Source organism: Tinamus guttatus, unplaced genomic scaffold, assembly GCF_059628265.1.
Source record: "Tinamus guttatus ecotype Peru unplaced genomic scaffold, ASM5962826v1 Tinamus_guttatus_pri_ptg000458l, whole genome shotgun sequence".
In the NCBI taxonomy this organism is placed as follows: domain Eukaryota; kingdom Metazoa; phylum Chordata; class Aves; order Tinamiformes; family Tinamidae; genus Tinamus; species Tinamus guttatus.
Genome location: NW_028288992.1, coordinates 17,338 through 40,565, shown reverse-complemented (window position 1 = coordinate 40,565; position 23,228 = coordinate 17,338). Strand labels below are relative to the sequence as shown.

General features: G+C 51.0%; 1 protein-coding gene across 4 annotated transcripts; it reads left to right on the top strand.

The window, feature by feature from the left end:
* The first annotated feature begins 10,261 nt into the window (after positions 1-10,261).
* On the top strand, positions 10,262-22,407 carry ILF3 (interleukin enhancer binding factor 3). 4 transcript variants are annotated; one of them, XM_088532189.1, is made up of 19 exons: positions 10,262-10,328; positions 10,402-10,628; positions 10,905-11,085; positions 11,352-11,499; positions 12,734-12,825; positions 13,213-13,308; positions 13,538-13,649; positions 14,116-14,213; positions 14,601-14,712; positions 14,799-14,909; positions 15,208-15,407; positions 15,858-16,028; positions 16,326-16,463; positions 16,644-16,820; positions 17,390-17,540; positions 17,708-17,761; positions 20,973-21,308; positions 22,015-22,140; positions 22,251-22,407. In XM_088532189.1, the coding sequence occupies exons 1-19, from the start codon at positions 10,326-10,328 to the stop codon at positions 22,382-22,384; spliced, it is 2,667 nt and encodes an 888-aa protein (XP_088388315.1). In that variant the 5' UTR covers positions 10,262-10,325; the 3' UTR covers positions 22,385-22,407. The 4 variants fall into 4 exon arrangements, with proteins under 4 accessions (XP_088388315.1, XP_088388312.1, XP_088388311.1 ...); XM_088532186.1 differs by having other exon boundaries at positions 14,799-14,927; positions 22,015-22,131; XM_088532185.1 differs by having other exon boundaries at positions 14,799-14,927.
* Positions 22,408-23,228: the final 821 nt, after the last annotated feature.

Here is a 23,228-nt window from a genome sequence, read left to right as displayed (position 1 = left end):
GGCCTCCCCTTCCCGCTCCCGGAGCGGAGCCGCCTGGATCGCGTGCAGCACTAAGCGGAAACGTTGGGAACAGACCCCAAACCGTGGTCCCCGTCACCCATTTTCACCCGTAGCAGCTCCACGAGGCGGCGGAGAGAGGGGTTATTTGGAGGAGGTTTCGCTCCGTCCTCACATCGGATGTACGGCTTATTGCCAAGGATTCAGCAAATCCTTAAAAAAAGGCGGGAAGAAAGGGAAAATTACCAAATTCAGTTATCCTAGGTTTTTTTTAAAGCAGATGCCAAGCCCAACATGAAATTACCTCTTAGTGCTCAACTAAATCAAGGTGCTGCAGCGACCAGCAGGCAGATCCAACCCCCGGCAGCAAGGCCAACCTTTAGCATTTGCACCTTTTTGCCCCAAAATAGATTTTAGAGAAGTTGATTCGCACACAGGGAGCTCCGGGCAGTGGCAGGGCTGGCTTTCCACACTGCTTCAGGAGCCACTCGGGCTTTTACTGATCACGGGGTAGGAAATTTAGTTCTTTTGGGGGTCGTTAATTAACAGTCTCACCCTGCAGAGGAGCAGGGAGAGGAAACGACTGGGGAAGGGCTGAGATTTGCGCCCAAAATTTGGCAAAGGCTGAATGTCCATCCCAAGCGCATGTCCGGATGCAATCGGGAACGGACAGACAGACGGATGCTCCGGGTATCCCTTTCTAAAACAACCGGCAGCCAAGAAGCTTTTACCAATTCCCCCAGGAAAAAAGTAATCCTGTATTATGTGATTTTTTTTTTAATTGCAGTTTTGCGGTAAACGGCCCTGAACCGGCACGATGCTATTAGCTAATTGTGTCTAACAATGTGAAGGGTTTATGCCCCGCTCCCCGATGCTTGCTAAAGGAGTAATTTAGCCCCGTTAATTAACTTAAGGCAATTTTAAACGCGCCAAATGACTGAGCACCGTCGCCTTATGCTCCTAGATGCCACAGCAATCTGAACTTGCAGCTCAGTGCCCTTTTTCCAGTGGGAAAGTCCAGATCTTTGGCAGATTCCAGGAGAAAACAAGGAGATTTTTGAGGGAATGGAAGGAGGGTAGAGCAGCACCGTGCCAAGCACTCGGAAAAACCGGCGCTGGGGCCAGGAAGCAGCGTGGAGCTCTGCGCAGGTCTTCATTTTAATCCAGAATGTGCAAAAACTCCTACGTTTGCATGTGGTTAGCCACGCTGAAGAATATATTTAGCTTTTTATACCTATTTCCAGTAATCTTTAGGCCCCTGTAGTGTTTTTGTAAGACACAGGGAATGTTTTATATTTGAACTATTAAGTGTTTTGGGGGGTTTGTACATTTTTTTCCTAGTTGCTTCCCTGTAGTGTCAGTACGGCGCAGGCCTGGTGCTCCCCCCGTTAATCGCCACAGCCATTAGGGTGGATGGTGTCTCAGACCGGCGTTTGTGACCGATTTTTAAATATATTTGGTTTTGTTTGTCCACCAACACCCTTGGTTTAGTGTCTACCTTACCACTGTCTGGGTTTTAAGCTAATTTTTTTTTAATAATTACTCTTTTCTGCCTTGTTCTTTACTTTCGCCCTCGCAAACCGTGCGCACTCCCCTCTGTCCCCTGAGATCAGGCAGGGATGATCCCGCAGTGGCCAAGTGCCACTGCCGAGACCTGCGGGCCGGTGTCTGGAAACGCTCCTTCCTTTTCCGTAACGTATCCCATTAACTGCTCATCCTATGTCCCGGGGCGCCTATGCAAGCGCATTCCTCTCGCTGGGACGTACGTGTGTTTTCCCGATGTCGCACGCGGTCCTTGTATCCATGTCGCCATTCCGACCACCAATAAAGTGCCTATTTAGATCTCATTTTCCACGCAGCGATTCCTCCGGGTTTCCGACCTCGCAGCGAGTGCCTCATTGCGCTCCGGGCGCAGATCCACGTGGAGATGCCCGTTCCCTTGGTTTTAATTACCTGATCTGGTAAAAAAACGGAAAAGAGCATTTTCGGGTGAGCAACCATGCGGTATAAAACACGCCGCCGCTTCCTGCAAAGCAAGAAAAACCCAGGGTAGTCGGTTCCTGTTCAGCACCGCTCACTGAAAACGCAGCTTTTGTCCAAAACGTGTGTCAGCCCCGCTGCATTTCTCATGTCTCCTGCCCAACAGTGCGTGACAACGTGCACGTCACCGATACCGCCACTCCTTGCCCCCAAATAGACCATTGCATTTGCCTTGGCCCACACCACAACACAACCCCTTCGTATTCTCAGAGTTTGGGGCTTAGACACTTTATTTTTCTCAAACAGCCGTAAGATACAGCCTTAGGACCAAGGGGTAGAGCACACCCGACCATGAACCTACCAAGTTTCATAGGCTTTTCTCCTCAGGAGCTAATATTCATTAGGAAGGCTGTGATTATTTAGGTTTCATGACTGAGTTGAGCCAAAAGCCATTTTGGAGCTCGTTCCCTCCTGCATCTTAAGCCGGGGAGAAAATCACGGGCTCATTCTGCTTCTGACGGTGCCAGGGCAACTTCGAGGTGTTTAAATGGGGGTTGCTGGTCCCTTCCACATCCCTGCGGCGCCGCAAGGCGGGCGGCTCCGGGGCATCCCGGGCAGCTCCGTGGCATCCCGGCCGGCTCCGGGGCATCCCGGCCGGCTGGCACCCTCTGCCGCCGCACGCGCACATCGCAGGCCTCGCGCAGCCTCCGGAGGCTGCGATTCCCACGAGGAAACCTCGGGAAGCAGTCGGCAGGGAAGGAGATCTTGATGCCATGATCCCCTCTCTGCGTTCCCGGATCCACTCGGGGTGCTCCAATCCCCTTCCGGGCTCTGCAATCCCCCTCGGGGAGCCACGATCCCCTCAGGACACTGAGATCCTCCTCAGGGCTTCATGATTCCTGTCGGGGCTTCGCATCTTCCTCAGGATTTCACCATCTCCTTTGGGATCTCACGATATCCCTCAGCATCTCATGATCCCCCTCAGGATCTCACGATCCTCCTCGGGATCTCAGGATCCTCTTTGGGATTCCATGACCCCTTTTGGGATCTCACAATTCCCTTCGCAATCTCGCGATCCCTCTCAGGGCTTCGCCTTTTCCTCAGGATTTCACAATCTCCTTTGGGATCTCACGATATCCCTCAGGATCTCATGATCCCCTTCGGGATTTCACGATCCCCTTCGGGATCTCGCGATCCCCCTCAGGATTTCACAATCCCTCTCAGGACTTCGCATTTTCCTCAGTACTTCACAATCCCCTTCAGGATTTCACGATCCCCTTCAGGATCTCGCAATTCCCTTTGGGATTTCGTATCCCCCTCAGGGCTTCACATTTTCCTCAGCACTTCACAATCCCCCTCAAATGTTTCACAATCCCCTCAGGGTTTCACATTTTCCTCAGCGTTCCACGTTTCCCTCAGGGTATTCCTCAGGTTTTCCAATTTTTGCCAGGATTTTCCACAGCACTTCCCATTTTCCTTAGTGTTTCACGTTTCCCTCAGCGTCTCCCCTTTTCCTCAGGGTTTCCCTCAGCATTTCCCCTTTTCCTTAGGGTATTCCTCAGCATTTCACATTTTCCTTAGGGTTTCCCTCAGCATTTCCCCTTTCCCTCAGGGTTTCCCTCAGGATTTCACATTTTCCTTGGGGTTTTCCTCAGCGTTTCCCTCAGCATTTCAGATTTCCCTCAAAGTATTCCTCAGAATTTCCCCTTTCCCTCAGGGTATTCCTCAGGATTTCACATTTTTGTCAGGATTTTCCTCAGCGCTTCCCATTTTCCTCCGCATTTCATGTTTCCCTCACGCTTTTCTTCAGTATTTCCCCTTTTCCTCCGCGTTTCCCTCAGGATTTCACATTTTCCTCAGGGTATTCCTCAGGATTTCCCCTTTTCCTCAGCATTTCCCTCAGTGTCTCCCCTTTTCCTCAGGGTTTCCCTCAGCATTTCCCCTTTCCCTCAAGAGTATTCCTCAGGATTTCACATTTTTGTCAGGATTTTCCTCAGCGCTTCCCATTTTCCTCTGCATTCCACGTTTCCCTCACGCTTTTCCTCAGCGTTTCCCGTTTCCCTCAGCATTTCCCATTTCCCTCCACGTTTTCCTCAGGCTTTCCCTTAGCGTCTCCCCTTTTCCTCAGCGTTTCCCTCAGTGTCTCCCCTTTTCCTCAGAGTATTCCTCAGGATTTCACATTTTTATCAGGATTTTCCTCAGCGTTTCCCATTTTCCTCCGCATTTCCCATTTTCCTCCGCATTTCACGTTTCCCTCACGCTTTTCCTCAGCATTTCACATTTTCTTAAGTGTTTCTCTCAGCGTTTCCCCTTTTCCTCAGGGTATTCCTCAGTATTTCACCTTTTTGTCGGTGTTTCCCTCAGCGTTTCCCCTTTTCCTCAGCGTTTCCCTCAGCGTTTCCCCTTTCCCTCAGGATTTCACATTTTTGTCAGGATTTTCCTCAGCGCTTCCCATTTTCCTCCACATTCCACGTTTCCCTCACGCTTTCCCTCAGGATTTCCCGTTTTCCTCCGCGTTTCCCTCAGGATTTCCCCTTTCCCTCCGCGTTTCCCTCATGCTTTTCCTCAGGATTTCCCCTTTCCCTCCGCGTTTCCCTCACGCTTTTCCTCAGGATTTCCTGTTTTCCTCCGCGTTTCCCTCAGGATTTCCCCTTTCCCTCCGTGTTTCCCTCATGCTTTTCCTCAGGATTTCCCCTTTCCCTCCGCGTTTCCCTCACGCTTTTCCTCAGGATTTCCTGTTTTCCTCCGCGTTTCCCTCACGCTTTTCCTCAGGATTTCCTGTTTTCCTCCGCGTTTCCCTCAGGATTTCCCCTTTCCCTCCGTGTTTCCCTCATGCTTTTCCTCAGGATTTCCCCTTTCCCTCCGCGTTTCCCTCACGCTTTCCCTCAGGATTTCCCGTTTTCCTCCGCGTTTCCCTCAGGATTTCCCCTTTCCCTCCGTGTTTCCCTCATGCTTTTCCTCAGGATTTCCCCTTTCCCTCCGCGTTTCCCTCACGCTTTCCCTCAGGATTTCCCGTTTTCCTCCGCGTTTCCCTCAGGATTTCCCCTTTCCCTCCGCGTTTCCCTCATGCTTTTCCTCAGGATTTCCCATTTTCCTCCACGTTTCCCTCAGGATTTCCCCTTTCCCTCCGCGTTTCCCTCCTGCTTTTTCTCAGGATTTCCCCTTTCCCTCCGCATTTCCCTCAGGATTTCCCCTTTCCCTCCGCGTTTCCCTCATGCTTTTCCTCAGGATTTCCCCTTTTCCTCCGCGTTTCCCTCATGCTTTTTCTCAGGATTTCCCGTTCCCCTCCGTGTTTCCCTCATGCTTTCCCTCAGGATTTCCCCTTTCCCTCCGCGTTTCCCTCATGCTTTTCCTCAGGATTTCCCATTTTCCTCCGCGTTTTCCTCAGGATTTCCCCTTTCCCTCCGCGTTTCCCTCATGCTTTTCCTCAGGATTTCCCCGTTTCCCTCATGCTTTTCCTCAGGATTTCCCCTTTTCCTCCGCGTTTCCCTCAGGATTTCCCCTTTCCCTCCGTGTTTCCCTCACGCTTTCCCTCAGGATTTCCCGTTTTCCTCCGCGTTTCCCTCAGGATTTCCCCTTTCCCTCCGCGTTTCCCTCATGCTTTTCCTCAGGATTTCCCCTTTCCCTCCGCGTTTCCCTCAGGATTTCCCCTTTCCCTCCTTCTCAGGATTTCCCGTTTTCCTCAGCGTTTCCCTCAGGATTTCCCCTTTCCCTCCGTGTTTCCCTCATGCTTTTCCTCAGGATTTCCCGTTTTCCTCCGCGTTTCCCTCAGGATTTCCCCTTTCCCTCCGCGTTTCCCTCATGCTTTTCCTCAGGATTTCCCCTTTCCCTCCGCGTTTCCCTCAGGATTTCCCCTTTCCCTCCGCGTTTCCCTCATGCTTTCCCTCAGGATTTCCCCTTTCCCTCCGCGTTTCCCTCAGGATTTCCCCTTTCCCTCCGCGTTTCCCTCATGCTTTCCCTCAGGATTTCCCGTTTTCCTCCGCGTTTCCCTCAGGATTTCCCCTTTCCCTCCGAGTTTCCCTCATGCTTTCCCTCAGGATTTCCCGTTTTCCTCCGCGTTTCCCTCCGCGTTTCCCCGGGCCGCGCTCCCGCGCTCCCCCCGCCCCCCCGCGCCTGCGCACTCCCGCTCCGTTGCGCGCGCCGGGGCGGGGCGGGGCGGAGCGCGTCGGCGCCGCCGCGACGTCACCCCCCCCCCCCGCCGCGCGCACCCCCCCCCCCTCCGCCGCCTCCCTCCCCCGGTGGTGGCGGCGGCGGCGGCGGCTCCGCCCCCCGCGCTGCAGTCGCCGCCGATCCGCGCCGCGCTCCGCTCCGCTCCGCACGGGGCCCCGGCCCCGCGGGCAGGCCCGGCCCGGTAAGACCCGCGCGGACCCCCCCCCCCCCCCGCGGCGAAACCCTCCTCCATTTCCCCTCTGTGGCGGCGCGGGCGGCGGGGGGGCCGGGCGGTGAGGCGGGACGGGGGGCGGCGCTGCGCGGCCGCCCGGGCCCGTCCCTGCGGTGATGTCGTTGTGGGGGGGGGCGACACGATGTGGAGGGGGGGGGGACGCAATGGGGGGGGGGTCTCCCTTTGCTGCCCCCCCGCTTTTCCCGGTGTCTCCCGCCGCGCGCGCGCGCGGCCCCATTGTGCTGTGGAGACACAAAATGGCGGCGGGCGCCGTTGGGCCGCGGGCGAGTGAGGGGGGAAAACGGGGCGGCGGGGGGGGGGGGGGCACACACCGACCCCCCCCTTCCCCCCCCCGCCGCCTCCCCCCGCCCCCCCCCCGCGCCCCCTCCCCTCACGCTCCGTGGGAGGGGGGTCTCGCTCGCCCCCCCCCCAAACCGCCCCCCCCCCCGCTTTGTTCTCCCGCTTGCAAATGGCGGCAGCGCCTCGTTGGGGGGGGGGGCGCCCCCATTCCCCCCCCCCCATTTATATTTGGGGTGACCTCGGTGTTTATGTGGGGAGGGGGCAGGGACCTGCCCCCCCCCCCTTCCCTTTCCCAACGGGGGGGCTGCCCTTTTTCCCTCCCCTTGGGTGCATTTTGGGGTGTTTATATGGGGGGGGCACTTAAATAAGGCGGCTTCACCCCCTTGGGTGTCCAAATGTGCCTGTGTGGACCCCCCCCAATCCCAATCTTTTTCCCAATCTTACCCCCTTTCCCCCAGTTTATCCTTCAAGATTTGTTTCATTTTTGGGTCAATTCACCCCAAATCCAGCTCCTCTCGCCCTCCCCAACCCCCTCCCTCTGGATTCATCCCGTTATATTTGTTGGATTCTGGATGGTTCAGGGCAGCGGAGTCGCTGCCGCTGCTTTTGTTTCCCCTCGCGCGAGTTATTCGAGTCGTTTTTCTGTGTGTTTATCACTTATTTTAAAGGTGGATGGGGCCCCCGTCAGCGCCCATAGACCCCAGAGGAATCGCCAAAATGCCTGAATCCCAGCAAAAACGCAGGCTTAAGGTTTTTCCAGCCCCAGCCGCTCGAGCCTCCCTGTGCAGGTGTGAGTGCTGCAAAGCCACAGGGGCAAGAAACACCAAAATCAGTATTTCTTGCTTAAAATCGAGCCATATTCTGAAACCTCAGCCACGCACGCTGCTCAGTGTGCATTAAACTTTGCCCTTATCTAGGGCTTCGTTATTGAAGAAATTTCACCCCGTAGTATTTTTACTCCAATTTTGCCACCCACTCCCCAACGTGAGACTGTCTGTCGGGTTATGTTGGAATACTAAAATCCAGCGAAAGTTGCTGAAATCCCTCTTTGTGGTAGAATTCACAGCGGAAAATCAGAGCAGGCAAGTCTTAAAACAGGGCTTGATTTACCCAATCTTTTATCTTTCCCCCCCAATTTTTAACCGCAGTCAGCTTGACGAGCGGCGACAGGAATTGGGCATAATTCATGTTTTTAACTTGTTTTGTGGCTCTTTTTTCCGAAGAGACCCGAATCCGGCGGTGCCGCTCCTGGGTTCCCATGAGAAATGAGCACCAGGGATTTCCAGAGGAAAGGGAATGTTTGGAAGCAGGAATCCCACTCACTCACTGGGCTCTTGTTGTGTTTCCCAACACCAATTAGCACCCACTAATTTGGATTTTGGCTGCTTCCTTACCTTGCTTGGCGGGAACTGAGGATGTTCAGTGCTCAATATATATCTTTACGTTGCAACACGTGCTTTGTGGATCCTTGTGGATACCTTGGGAATAATTCTCCCTGGTTAGCGGACACTGACATGTGGGTTTAATTACGATTAAATCCATTTAAGTCCGCCCGGTTCCTCACAATGGGAAAGTCATCCTGTACCTAGCAGTTTGCCAGATTGGCATCGGAGGGATTTCTGTGCTCTGGAAATCCGTGTGGAAAATATCCCTATTCTTCAAAAATATTCCTCAGTGCCTGGGGGAAATGAACTTCCCAATTTCATCCCCGTTTGTATCCATAAATCCATGAGCCTGAGATCTGTTTGTAAAACACCTGGCACAGGGGGGTCCTGATTTCCAGACCTGTCTGGAATTTTAGCCCAGCTAATAGTTAAAACACTATTATTGTAATAAAACACCCAGGATTCGGACAATTAATTGCTTGTTCTTTATCATTATCTGGCATATTGAGCACTTGCATTTGTTTAAGATGCAGGAGGCTGTATTTGCATCCTCTATAATGATGCAAGTGTAAAACATTCATTACCTTTCAGTTATATTTTCTATTTGCAAGCTCTATATTAATTAGCCATCAGCCTGGGAACCAGTAAAACGAGTGGCGTGTGGTTTTCACGGGGAAAAAGCAAATTTCAGCCCAGTTTCGCTTTGAACGGATGGATTTCCATAGAAGTGGGATTTGTTAACGAGGGCTTCATTAATTGAGACGCAATTGGCTTTTTCTGGCCGTTTTCTCTATGTGTCTTAGTGATGGCAACCTGCACATATAAGTGATCATAAAACAAAGTGAAATAACTTGGCAAAACCCGATTTGAAGCGAAGGAGAAGCCGTTGGTAGAGATGCCAACAATCCCAATCTCCGGGTGAATCCTTGTGCTGTGCCGGGGCTCTCCGTTGGCCTCGGAAGTTCGGAAGCGGCACGTGGCAATTCCCGGAGTTGCCGAGAAACACGAGGGATTTGCGGGAATCCGGGGGCCGTGTCGGAGACGGGCGCTCTGGAGGTGCAGCCCAATTAACGGGCGCTAATCAAGCGCCTCCCGGTTCTTATCGCAGCCGCATAGTTTCCGATGGATGCTCCAGATTAGAGGAGCGAATCCCAGCGGGATGATGTTTTGAACTCCTTGCCAGGAGCCTCCTTGTGTCCAAGGGCGATCCCAGGGAGCCTCCTTATCCCGCAGAGCCTCAGCCGGGCCTCGAGGACACGACTTTGGAAAGGCTGGAAGAACGGGAGCAAAGTGCTTGAACCGGGACAAAAAAGACCTTAACCCTTCCAGGCACAGCCGCACCAGCCGCGTTCCGAAACAGGCAGTGGGGATTTGGGCTTAATTTTAGCAATTCCCTTCAATTTGAGGACTTTGGGAGCAACTCGCGTGCAGATTTGCTAGCATAAGATGATGCAGTTTCCTCCTGATAAAATATGTGCTAAAATAAGCAAAGAGAATTTATGAATTTATGATATCCTGATGATAATGGAAATGCAGCTTGGCCACTTTGGGGCCATAAAATGAATTTGGGGTGAAAATCCATATTCGGCCACCAGCCTTTCACGAGGAGCAGCAGTGAGCACAGGAAAAGGGGTTGCCTTGGTAACCAGGTGATACAAATCTGGGTCTTTACCTGCAATTAATTAGCTTGGATACAAATCACATCAAAAACAGGTCGTTTTCCATGCAAACTGTTTCCCCGTGCATCGGGGGATGCTTTCATCTTAATTACAAGCTCTTTTGGAAATAAGAGAGCACACTTTGCAAAAAAAAGAGCATTTTTAATGGGAAAGCCGAAGGAGGAGCCGAAATAACATCCCTGAGGCCAACATGAGCGAGGAGGGAAGCGGAGTGGTCGGGAACAGCCGGACGTTTTGCCGGAGGTTCCAAGCGCTGCTCTTGGTGCAGGCTGCTCTGCCCGTTTTATGCCATAAAACGGGTTTTAGTCATCGCCGTGGGCACTCTGTGAGTCTGCAGAACGTTGGTCTTGGAGAAGAAAACTTGATTTTCAGGAGGAGCTGATAAAACTTCAATTTCTTACCCGTTCTGGTTGCTAATATCCGTGATTTCTGTTATTGCAGCAAGCAGGCTGCGGGGACCGTGCGGACCCTCCACTAAAGCGCTGCTGACCAGTTCTCTGCTCTTCCCAGATTCCAGAAAATTGCGGAACCAGCACCGTCATCCCGGCAGAAGCGTCCGAATAAGTTCCTGGGGAAAACTGGGACAGACACCCGAAGGCAAACATGGTAAGGGGGTGGATTTTGGGGGTTTAAAGGATGAATTTGGGTTCGGCGCGTCGCTGATCCGCGTCCCTTGCAGCGGCCCATGCGCATCTTCGTGAACGACGACCGCCACGTGATGGCCAAGCACTCGGCCGTCTACCCGACCCAAGAGGAGCTGGAGGCCGTTCAGAACATGGTGTCCCACACGGAGCGCGCGCTCAAAGCCGTGTCCGACTGGATCGACGAGCAGGAAAAGGTCGGCGGGGAGCAGCCGGAGCAAGAGACCATGGAGGCAGCCGCGGAAGAGGAGAACAAAGAAGGAGGGTGAGGAACGAGGCGAAACGGGCGTTTTTAAGGGGGAGTAACAGCACAACCTCACTTGGATCAGTAGGAATTTACTCTGAGGTTGCAGAGGTGCTCACCACACTACGGAACAGCGGAATTGATAGGAGAGGGGTTGGCAACCTGGGCCTGCAGCAGTTTTTAAGCAGAGGGGAGTCCCGTTTCATCCGTAATCTCCGCTGTGCATCCTTTGGCTTCCGCCTGTAGGGAATTCCTTGTTTTTTTAAGCCATCACGGTCGTTCCCCGTGTGTCCGCAGGGATCAGAAGGCCACGGAGCAGCTGACGAGGACCCTGCGCGGGGTCATGCGCGTGGGGCTGGTGGCCAAAGGCCTCTTGCTGAAGGGCGACCTGGACCTTGAGCTAGTTCTCCTGTGCAAAGACAAGCCCACGGCGGATCTCCTGGAGAAAGTGGCTGACAACCTCGGGGTACAGCTTGCTGTGAGTAAAACCTTCCCAATTTCTGCACGTTATGGGGAAGAATCTATTTCGAATGGATAAAAGGGCATTTGGCAGCACTTTGTGATGCGTTATTTTGTCTTACGAAAATAATTCCATCAACGTCCCTCATCGTTTTGGCATTACCTTGTAAACAAACATCTTAATAACTGCAATCTTACAGACCTTGCTCTTTTTTTGGCAGGGTGGGGAGGATAGTGGAGCTCTAAGCAATGAATTAATCGCTCACTGGTGAAATTATATTGCAGGCTATTACAGAAGACAAATACGAAATAATCCAGTCAGTTGGTGATGCTGCAATTATAATTAAAAACACAAAAGAGCCTTCGTTGACACTGACCATCCATTTGACGTCGCCTGTTGTCAGGGAGGAAATGGAGAAACAGTTAGCTGGAGGTATGGACGACTGAAAAAGCCAACAGTCGGTCTGGAAAGTTGTACTTTTCTGTTGCTAATTCACTGTTAAACCATGCTATTCAATTTCAACCAAAGTAGCAGCAATTATTTTCATGCCAATTCAAGATTTCGTAGCGCACCAGCTCCATGAAATCACCATTATGGTTTATTCGGACTGAACTTTTGAAATTGAGTAGCACTTTTCAAATGGTATTTTGCTCTTTTTTTTTCAGTTTCATTTTTACTCGGACCTTTAGTTCACTAATACGTAATATCGTTGAATTAATCTCGTTTTGTACCTAGCCATGTAAGCGGCCTGCGCCATACATGAGAGTGTAAGCATATACATTTTGAACGTGTTGAAGGCTTCTCGTTAAATGCCTTGCATGTACCTGAGATTGGATGTTCTGCAGTTTGTGTTGCAGCAAGAATGAGACGTGCTCTGGGTCTCCTCCACGGGCCGTTTCAGCGGCCAAAGCTCAGAATCCCAGCACGCCATGCAGAGTTTTGGATAAAGTTAGCAGTCGATCCTCACGTTGCTTTTGGAACCAAAATTCGCTTTTTTTCCACGTGTCTCTCGCACACGGCGCCCATTCGCGGCGCTCGCACGTTTGCTCCGTTAGCCTTATCTAAAACCCTGGTCTTGGGAAACTCGCCGCTTCCTCCGACCTTTCCTTCAGTTTTGCTGCAGCACAGACTGGAAAATACTGTTGTGCTCTCTTGCCTGTCTATGGTTTTGATATCTGACCTCGTCTACCAAGCCTTCTAGTTTGTCAATTTTAGGGACGCTGGACCTTTGACCAACAGGCCGCTCTCTGTCACGGTTGGGGCCGGGGCAGCCAAGCCTTGAGGGCACAGGGGGTTCCCTTGGTGGCAGCCGCGCTCCGAGCGCGGCCGGGGGATTGAGCCCAAATTGCCGCTCGCTCCCGATCCGGCCCGCCTGGCGCTCTGCGACCTCACGGAAGCGCTGAAGGATTCCTGTCCTCTCCCAGGCAGCCTTTGTCCCCCTGTCCCCCTCGCAAAACGCTCGGCTCTTTTCCCCGATCGTTCCATCACGGTTGAAATTTCCGAGCGACGCCAATATCCGGGCGAAGTTCCCTTGCAGGGAACGGCTGCAGCCCGTGGTCTCTTGGGAGCCTCCGCTGCCCTTTAGGAAGCTGCCTCATCCCCTCTCCAGCTGACAGAACCCCCTTGGTCAAACTGTGCCTTGTCTTCTTATTCCATCCACGAATAGAAACGCTATCAGTCACCGACTCCCCGGACGTTCTGGACAGGCAGAAATGCCTTGCTGCCTTGGCGTCACTCCGACACGCCAAGTGGTTCCAGGTTTGCATTTTGCTCTTATATTTGTCTTTAAGTAGAACATTCGTAAACTCTTTAACTGGCCTTTTTTTTTATTATTATTATTTAAAATACCTTAAAGTTGGACGATAGTTAGACGTGCTGAACTTAGCGTCTGTCGACGGTACAGTTGCTAAAGAAGCACTTAAGTGGATTTAATGTTCAGAAGGGACCTTTTTAATGAGTAGATGCCTAGCTGCTGCTTTGTGTTAAGAGTAATGTTGCCTTTATACACGACCATTAAAGCTCTAAAGTTGTCATGTCGACTATTGTTTACCCTTGACAAAGTAGCACCGCAAAAGTTAATGTCTGCAAAAAGCACAGTTTGGGGGTTTTTATTGAATTTCCTTCTGCTTTTGATTCCTCTCCTAGGCCAGGGCTAACGGGCTGAAGTCGTGTGTCATAGTGATCCGGGTTCTGAGAGACCTGTGTACTCGGGTCCCCACTTGGGCGCCGCTCCGAGGATGGGTAATTCCTTTCTTTTCCTCCTTCCATCCCGCTTCTCCAAATCCTCGTGCAGCTCAAAGCTGGCGAGCGTTCCCGCTTGACAAATCGGTTTTTTATAATGCTAAAACAGAGCTTTTAGCCATGAAAAACACATCGGAGCTCTGCAGCGTGCGCCGTTCGAGGAACGTGCGGCCGTCCTTGCTCCCTCCGTGTCCATTCGCTTTCCTCACTTTCCCCAAATCTCTTTCAGCCTCTAGAGCTGCTGTGTGAAAAATCTATCGGCACCGCAAACAGACCCATGGGAGCCGGCGAGGCCCTGAGGAGGGTCCTCGAGTGCCTCGCGTCGGGAATCGTGATGCCAGGTTAGGTGCTTCTCTGCATTTCCATTTCAAAGCGAAGCGCACATGAAACGGGCTGGAAGCTTTGCCTAGTGTTTGAGACATCTCTTGTTAAACGCGTGGACAACCTAGATGCAACACTCGGGGAAAAAAATAATCCCCTGATGTATATGGGTGCCACCGTAGCTCGCTATTCTTTAGGGCACATGTGTTCAAAGCTATGGACCCATGATGTTAAACCCTGTAGAGAGAGGTACCAGTTCCTTGCAAGTGTAACATTGCCTCTCGCAGCGCTTGTGACCAGTTTCACTTATAATTGTACATGTAAAATAACCCCGACGAGTCTCAGAGTGTTGGACAGTGGATGGATCATGTCAATCGGTGTTCTTCGAGAGATGAGTGTTGATTGATGCCAAGGGAATACTTAGTTTAGTTTCTTTAGAAACACCAGGATAATTCTCTGCATATCTTCCTTGTTTCCTGCCTTCAGATGGTTCTGGTATTTATGATCCTTGTGAAAAAGAAGCCACTGATGCTATTGGGCATCTAGACAGACAACAAAGGGAAGATATCACACAGAGTGCTCAGGTATAGTTTTGACTACAGATGTTACAAAAACTTAATCAGTTCAACTGACTCTGAACTTCCGTATTGGTTAATGGTAGCATAGTAACCTCGCAGAGGTTGGTGTTAACTTTTTTAATACCTAGTCAAGTAAAGCAATACAAATGGGTCCCACACCAATAAGGAATTTGTAGCTCGGCCAACCAGAAGCAAAGTATCAGGTTTTAAATAGTGACTTGACTACCATGACCCGTATTTTGGCTTGAACTTGCAAAAATTCCAAGGAGAGTCCTATTTAAACGGCTGAGGAGTCCTGTGTAGGGGTGGGCAGAAGGTTCCTGTCTGAAACTGCAGGGAACAGATGAGTGGAGCAGCGTGTGCGTCCCGGTAACACGTGTCCAATCTTTCTAGCATGCTCTGAGACTTGCTGCTTTTGGCCAGCTTCACAAGGTCTTGGGGATGGATCCCCTCCCTTCCAAAATGCCCAAGAAACCAAAGAACGAAAACCCCGTTGACTACACTGGTAGGTACTAGGAAATAATCGCGTGTTTTAAGGCTGTTTTGTTCCTGGAAACTGGAATTCTTAGCTCTTCTGTCACAATTTTACAGTCCAGATTCCTCCCAGTACCACATATGCTGTTACCCCAATGAAGCGTCCTATGGAGGAGGATGGAGAGGAGAAATCTCCCAGCAAAAAGAAAAAGAAGATTCAGAAAAAAGGTATTGAGTTAACGAGAGGTAGGTACCGACGGCTCCCGGAAGGCTGTTTTTAGGTTAAGCTGGGAGGGTGGTCACAACCAAAACTCTTGGGAGTGTTTGATGTTGAGTGATGTCTAAATATGAGTTGTAGGACATGCAAGCTCTAAGTAAATTAATTAATTACCGCTGTATGGGCTTATTTGGTATAACTTTTAAACTTTCATGAGAACAAAAATGATGGATAACTTGCTGTCTATGATCAGCTTTTCTTCTCGAGACATTGCAAACATCTGAAAACTTGTGGTTTTTTTCTCTTCAGAGGAAAAACTTGAACCTCCCCAGGCCATGAATGCACTGATGAAACTAAACCAGCTCAAACCTGGGCTCCAGTACAAACTCGTGTCTCAGACTGGCCCTGTCCATGCCCCTATTTTTACGATGTCTGTGGAAATCGATGGCAGCACGTTTGAGGCCTCAGGACCTTCCAAAAAGACAGCCAAATTGCACGTGGCGGTGAAGGTGAGGACTGTCCCTGGAAAACACAGCCAAAGGGCTCTGGAAAACAGGCAGGCTGTTTCCTAAGGATAATTCTGACCTCTTAAACCTGAAAAGGGCCACCTGAAAGCCCCTTGTTGTGAAAGTCACAGTTATTTTGTACGAGAAATGCATAAATCCTTCAGCGTGGACCAGGTCACATCCAGGAGAGAAGTTAAATATCCAGACAAAATAATCTGGACGTGAAGCACAAAGCAGGGTGCCTGGGACTTAGCTCTTGAAGTGCCCACGGGATTTGGGAAAGGGGGGAAAAAGTCGGATGAATAATCCCAGCAGAATGTTAACATAATACCCTAACAAAACAAATAGCGATTCGTTGAAATATTTCCAATATTTACCCCCAAATGTGTGGGAGAAGGGGCAGGTCTCAGGTCAGTGCTCTCCAGTAATCCCTTTTCCTCCTCCCCGCTCCAGGTGTTGCAAGATATGGGCTTGCCCACGGGAGTGGAGGGCAAAGAGTCCGTGAAGGGGGATGAATCGGCGGAGGAAACGGAACAGAAACCGGTTGTTGTCGCTCCTCCTCCCGTAGTGGAAACTGTCTCCACACCTAGTGCTGCTTCTCCTCCCTCGGATCAAACCTCAGAGGTGAGCGGGCTCTCGGGAGGTCCCTGAGAGCCTCTAGGAGAAAATGAGGTTGAAAACTTCTTTTTAAGGACTTTTTAACATACTGAAAACGTCCAGCCCGAGTCTACACATAAAATAACAGCAATTTTCAGTCACTGTAATGATAAATTTTAAGGTATAAGATTATTGTCCGAGTTGATCCTAGCGCAAGTGTCCTGTTTTAAGATATTTTTCATCCGTACAAAGTTCATATTTTGGGAGTACCTTCCCATCCGGTAGGTTTTCCCTGGAGCTTCATGAGCTCCTCTCCTCTTCCAGAATGTGAAGCAACAGGGACCAATCCTGACGAAACACGGCAAGAATCCGGTCATGGAGCTCAACGAGAAGCGGCGCGGGCTGAAATACGAACTCATCTCCGAAACGGGCGGCAGTCACGACAAGCGCTTTGTCATGGAGGTGAGGGCATTCCAGGCATCCCAGCTCCCATACCTGCAGCCTTACGCTCCTCATTTTCCCAGATTCCTACCGGGATTGTCCGTAAAACACCTATAAACGCGGTCGGCCACGTCGAGCGCGTTCACAAGGGGGAGCCTCTGCCCTTCGCGTTCACGTGTGACGCTTTAATCCCTTTCAAAGGTGGAGGTTGACGGGCAGAAATTCCAAGGAGCCGGTTCGAATAAAAAGGTGGCCAAAGCCTACGCTGCCCTGGCTGCCCTGGAGAAGCTGTTTCCCGATGCCCCCGTTGCCATTGAGCAAAACAAGAAGAAAAGAGCCCCCGTGCCTGCCAGGGGAGGACCCAAGTTTGCAGTAAAAGTAAGTGAACTCCCTGTTCCGTGATGTAGCTCGTGATCCTATGGGAAAATTGCAAGCCTGCTTTTGGGGAAGAGGAATAAGGCAGAATCTGCTAAGAGCATCCGACCAGGGGGCCTTAAATCCCGACCAGGGGGCCTTAAATCCCGACCAGGGGGCCTTAAATCCCGACCAGGGGGCCTTAAATCCCGACCAGGGGGCCTTAAATCCCGACCAGGGGGCCTTAAATCCCGACCAGGGGGCCTTAAATCCCGACCAGGGGGCCTTAAATCCCGACCAGGGGGCCTTAAATCCCGACCAGGGGGCCTTAAATCCGACTAGCAAGTCATAAATAACCTCCCAGACAGTGCTCTGGCATCCAGGAAGTTTTGCAGGTGTTTTTTCTGCAGCCCATTTCCTGGAGATTACTGCAAACCCGATATCACCCTCTCCGTCTCTTCCTTGGCCCCGTTCCCTTCCAACGGGTATCGGAACGCGCGGCGTTCCGGCGGGATTTTGCAAGGCCCTGTTTTCGCCGGGGCCGCGTGGCGAAACCCTGCGTGTTTTGTAACGAGTCTCTCTTCCTCCAACAGCACAACCCGGGATTCGGGATGGGAGGCCCCATGCACAACGAGGTCCCCCCGCCGCCCAACATGCGAGGCCGCGGCCGGGGCGGCAACATGCGGGGCCGGGGCCGAGGCCGGGGCGGCTTCGGGGGCAACCACGGCGGCTACATGAATGCAGGTGAGCGGCCGCGCGCGCTTCGGGCCTCCTCCTCCCCGTAAAACCAGCCAAAAACACCCCCCGCGCCCCAAAATTCACCCGCCTCCTCCAGCATTTCGTAGCCTCGCAGAAAACAAAGGATTTTGTGCCTCTATTCCCTGGCATCTAATGATTTTATTCCCATTTAGGTGCTGGATATGGAAACTATGGGTACGGAGGAAATTCCGCGACGGCAGGCTATAGTAAGTTTCCATTTTTACATTTTCGAAGCACATCAATCTGGGGGTATAAAACTCAGCCTGGGGCAGCATACGATGATATGCTGGTGCCGAAGCCATCCTAAGGGGTGCTCCCGAATTTCCCGAATTGAGGAATACTGAAAGATGGCTTGCGTAGACGCTTAAAAGTCAAACCCGGGCGACTTCTTCCGCAAAAAACTGTTGAAATATTTTAAATTTCTCTGCTTTAAGCCATGTGAAGCTATCGGCCACACTTGTGAATCAGATTTGCCTGAAAATACCCAGCGATTGGTCTTGAGAAGAAGCCTTCATTGGGGAGTGACAGGAGCAGAGAAATCTAAAACATGACTTTCAAATGTGGCGCATTGTGCCCTCTTCAAAAGAATTCTAATTTTTTTTCTCTGCTCTGTCTCCCCCTTTTGTAGGTGACTTTTTCACAGACTGCTACGGCTATCATGATTTTGGGTCTTCCTAGATCATCCAAAAGTATTGCACAAAAAACAGCTTTTTACTCCAATTTTCTCGAACTCCAAAACCCAAAGTGTTCGTGCCGTGTCCCTGTGCTTCACTGGGGTTCTCAACAGTGGCTTTTCACCGCAGCTTGTCTGAAACTCTTATTACCCTGCAGAACTTCAGGCAGTGGCCGTTTTTATTGTGATTTGCCTTTGAACTTGGTCGTATCGATGTACACAACAGGGGGAACTAATTATCCACGAATGTTTTTGTGCCGTTTGCACAAACTTCCAAGCCAGCTCCGTTCAGCGTAAAGGCAAAAAAAAAAAAAAAAAGCCCATCTTTGCTTTTTATGGAAAGCATTATTTTTAAGAAACAGATACTGGAGTGTTTTAATCTACCTTTGTCTTAATTTACGGCAGGTTTTGTACAAAAAAATGAGCCTTTTAATAAATCCCAGCAATTGGGTCAATGCCTCTGATATTGGGAAGACTTTTCACGTGTCTGAACATAGTGCAGCCCAGCTTTTTAAGCATGCAAAACTGTTGTGTGTGGAATGGTATGTGCTCAAATGAACCCTACAGCCTCTGTAACCCGCTGGTGGATGAACGGGAGGGCTGTGACTGTTGTGGCTGGTAGCTAGTGTATGTCCCAGGTATTGTAACTGCTTCCAGTACAATAAAAACCCAGGCATTAGGAGCTGATGTAAAAAAAAACGCTAGTTTTGACCTTCTGAAAATGCATGGAGTCATTTGTCACCTGAAAACGGGCTTTCTTGAGCCAAAAATAAAGGGCCTAGAGCACTCGAGCAAGCGGGACGCGCATCACCCTCAAAGTGACCCAAAACCTGGGGAAATAAATAATTGGGAATTATTCCTTGGGAATTGGAAACAGCAGGAACTTGAAATTGGCCGTTTTAAGACACGAGGCTCTGAGCTCCAAGTGTTGGGTCCTTTATTCTTGCTGTGGAACTTGTTTTAAAACTGTGTTTTGTTTGTCACTGTTCTGGGCTGCAAAGCCGGCGCGTTAATTTAACTTGTGAAGCTCAACAGCATTTGAGTTAACTCAGTAAGTAAATTAGTTTAAAAAGAAAAAAAAAAGGCAAAACAAAAACCTTTAACCTGTGAATCAGGTTAAAAAAAAAAAAAAAAGTCCACGGTATCTAGTGAGTACTTAATAATAATAATAATGCATGCCCTATTTTTTTTAGAAAGCTATTGTTTGAAATCATGACTTTTTTATACAAGCGAATAGATCCTGTCCTGAATGAGGTGCAAAACTGCCATTTTTTTAAGTGAATACATGTCAAAGAAAGGACTGCTGTGGTGGGTATTTTTATTCCTTAGCTTTGATTTTAGGGGGAAGTAGAAAATTCCAGGTGTCAAACGGCCTTGGAATTTGATAGTTGGATGTGGAGGGTTCCTAGGGAAAGTGGAAACTGTGGAATTTGGGTCCTCACCTGGCCGAGACCAACCCAGACACGAGTCCTGGTCCTTGTCCGGAGGGATCCGTGTCCCGTATTGCGGAAGAGGGGAGAAAGGAGCTGGTAAAGTGGGAAGCCTTATTGTAGTGCAGAGGGAAGAAGGAATTTTGTGATTCCAGGGATCTTTAGAGCGCTGAAAAACGATTCCGGTGAAGAGCAAAGCTGAGGTGCCTCGAGGAGCTGCTGCTCTGCACAAACACCCCTTGGATTTGGGAAAGGAGCTCCCATCCGCCTCCAGGAGGAGCCGTTTCACCCGGAATCGCAGGAAAATCAGGCACAGGATTTTATCCCTCGTCTCTTTTCCAATTTTTCCGGAGAAACGCTAAATTCTCACGTGCCTCCTTGCTTTTCAAAAGAGACGCCAGCAAAGCTCCTCCTCGTTAGCGGCATCATTAGGTTCCAGAGTGCACAAGCTGTTCCAGACACCGGTGCAGGTTTTTAGTTAGATCCTGGTGTTTTTTACCCCTTAAAAAGAGTTAGTTTTTTAACGTGGCAAGTCCGACTCCAGAGCGAGTCTTCTCCCATCCAGCCCAAACCCGAAACACTCATGGAAGCTCCACGGGCAGGAATTGGGCCGGAAAACAGGAATTGGGCCGGAAAATCCCCTCGCGGCAGCTGAGGAACCTGAGCAGCAGCACTGGGAAAGAAACAGGAGGAAAGACCAAAAAACACCCAATTTCTGCCCTTTTACAGCACATTTTCACGTCCCTCATCCTGTTCCTGTTCATTCCATGTGGGAAGTGATAGGGACGGTTCTTTCTTAGCGACCTGCGTGGATGTGGACTTAATTCCTCATGCCAGGAATGGGATTGTTCCTCGTGCTCCTGGCTGACTTGCCTCAAATGTAGCTTGAGCTCCAGATTTTAAACCTTTGTAGAACACGGAGAACTGTTAGTTATTGTAAAATGCATTAAAAGGAAAACGAAACGAGTGTGGTCGCCCCGGGCTGAGTTCTGGGATTTGGGATGATGCTGCCATTAAAGCTATGGGAGAACCGGCTCGGCGTTGCCAAATGGGAATTTCTCCAAGTGATTCGGAGGGTGATTCCGAATTCCCCATCCAAGGGGCCACGTTTGGCTCCTCTCGGCCGCGCGTGGAGCGTTTCCGTGTGGGATCGGGCCGCTCTTGCGCCGTCGCTTCCATAAGAGCAAAAACCTCTTTATTTTAAGACAACCCCGACCCGTAAAGTGCTTTTCCCTCCCGAAACGCCCCGTTTTGGGGCTAAACCAACCCTCCCCATTATTTGGGGGCTAAACTCCCTCTGCTCTCTCCGCTCAGGCCAGTTCTACAGCAACGGCGGCCACTCCAACTCCGGCGGCGGCTCCTCCGGCTACGGCTCCTACTACCAGGGCGGCGACAACTACAACTCCCCGGTGCCCCCGAAACACAAGAAGCAGCAACACGGGGGGCAGCAGAAACCCTCGTACGGCTCCGGCTACCAGTCCCACCAGGGGCAGCAGCAACAGTCGTACAACCAGAACCAATACGGCAACTACGGCCCGCCCCAGGGCAAGCAGAAGGGCTACAACCACGGCCAGGGCAACTACTCCTCCTACTCCAACTCCTACAACTCGCCCGGCGGCGGCTCCGACTACAACTACGAGAGCAAATTCAGTGAGTGGGGTGACCCCGAGCGGATGCTCCGCGTGTTTCGTGGGCTTAAACCGCTCGGGTTTCGTGTTTTCCGTGCCAAGCGGAACGGCTCCGGCCCGGCCGACCTGCTGGGCTGGTCCGGCCTGATTTCTGGGAAAAAGCTCCGGGCATTTCCCCAAAGGGAAATCGGGACCGCTGGGTGACCCAGCATGGATACGGCAGGGCCGGCGATCCCGAACGTGGCGATCCGAACGTTCCTCTATCTTGCAATAATCTGCAAGTTTATATTCTGCATGTTTATATTCTGCAATTTCCTCCGATCAAAAAAAGATTTTTCCCTCTGAAACTTTTATCTGTGGAATAGAGACACTAAATGGGTGTACAATTTTTCCCACTTTGTGCCCCCCTGTTTATACCCATGCCAGGTTAAGGGAGTTCGTAACTTTTGGGGTATTGGGAAGTGCTTTTCTCCCTTCTTTAAATACTATCCCCAGTCCATGCAAAGTCCCTCCCCGATTAGTTTTCCCTTTTTACTGTTTTCCCTGTTACCTGAGGAACAGAAGATTGAAGGAATCTCTCTTGGACATGGGTAGTATTCCATAGAGATCGTCCTATACCTTCATCATGACCCCAAATAAACAGCCTCTGTTTTATTACGCTCTCTTTAATTGATGATATGTGTGAAATCCCAGACCGGGGGCTCCGTTAACGTCTCCGTCCTCCGCAGGTTACGGCGGCAGCAGCGGCCGCGGCGGCAACAGCTACTCCGGCGGCGCCTCCTACAACACGGGCTCGCACGGTGGCTATGGGGGAGGCTCTGGGGGTGGAGGGTCCTCGTACCAAGGTAAGCAAGGTCAGTACCGCCCCTTCCAGCCTCTCTTCCCACCGGCCTCTTCCCACGGCGTTCCCGAAACTCCGCGTTTTCCCCCCAAACGCTCCCTCCCAACCGCGTTCCCGTTGCAGGCGGATACTCCTCGCAATCCAACTACAACTCGCCCGGCTCCGGCCAGAATTACAGCGGTCCCCCCAGCTCCTACCAGGCTTCCCAAGGCGGCTACGGCAGGAACGACCACAGCATGAACTACCAGTACAGATAAAGCCGAGTTTTGTTACCTCCCGCACTTGGAAAATCCCGTTTTTTGGCCTCACGGTGACCACGTAACCCCCCGCGCCCCGTTTCCATGTTGCAGTGCTCTTTGTGATACCGGTCACTAATGGTTGAGTACCTGTAATTCCATACTTAGCTGTATTTTGGGCATCTCTGTATTTAATGGTTTGTTAGTTGCCATTACAACTTTGTCTAAATAGACTTTTTATTTTTTTTTGAGTTAATACGACTTGGATATCCTTTTTCTATTTAAAATTGAAGTGTTCACACGGTAGGGCTTTAAATAGAGAAGGGATACGTCATCTGTTAATGCTTTTGTGAAGTGAGTTAAACGAGCTTTCTGTATTTTAATGCTTTAGTGTTTCAGTTTTATAAGTGAAGATTTTATTTTAAAAAGAAAAAACAAAAAAAAAAACAGTGGGAAAGAGTGGGTTTTGTATGCCTGGATGGGGCAGGCAGTACATCTGGATTAAGCTGAATGTAGACAAATAAACACAAACTCTTGATGTCCCGGTCTCCAAACGCCTCCTTTTCCGTTGCCTGCGCCGGCCGCCTGGAAAGGGACGAGCGGCCGTCGTGCCGGGGACGATCCCGGGAAGCTCCGTGCGGAACGGGGGGGATTTGGGATGTTGGATCCGCTCCGAGGGGCTCCCGTGGCCGTATCGGGTTGCGCCGGGATGGGTTGGGATCCTTTCCCAATGGATTTGGGCCGCAGCACCTGGCCTTGGAAGCGCTCCGAGGAAGTGAATTCCCGGTGCCCATTCACGCGTGGACACCGGCCCCATCCTGGCTCCGAGCAAAACCCGGGGCCTCTCCACGGAAACGGCGGCTCA

Coding starts and splice junctions, on each gene's coding strand:
- ILF3 (XM_088532185.1), top strand. Junction 10,629..10,904: donor GAGGAGAACAAAGAAGGAGG/GTGAGGAACGAG, acceptor GTGTGTCCGCAG/GGATCAGAAGGCCACGGAGC. Junction 16,821..17,389: donor GACCCAAGTTTGCAGTAAAA/GTAAGTGAACTC, acceptor TTCCTCCAACAG/CACAACCCGGGATTCGGGAT.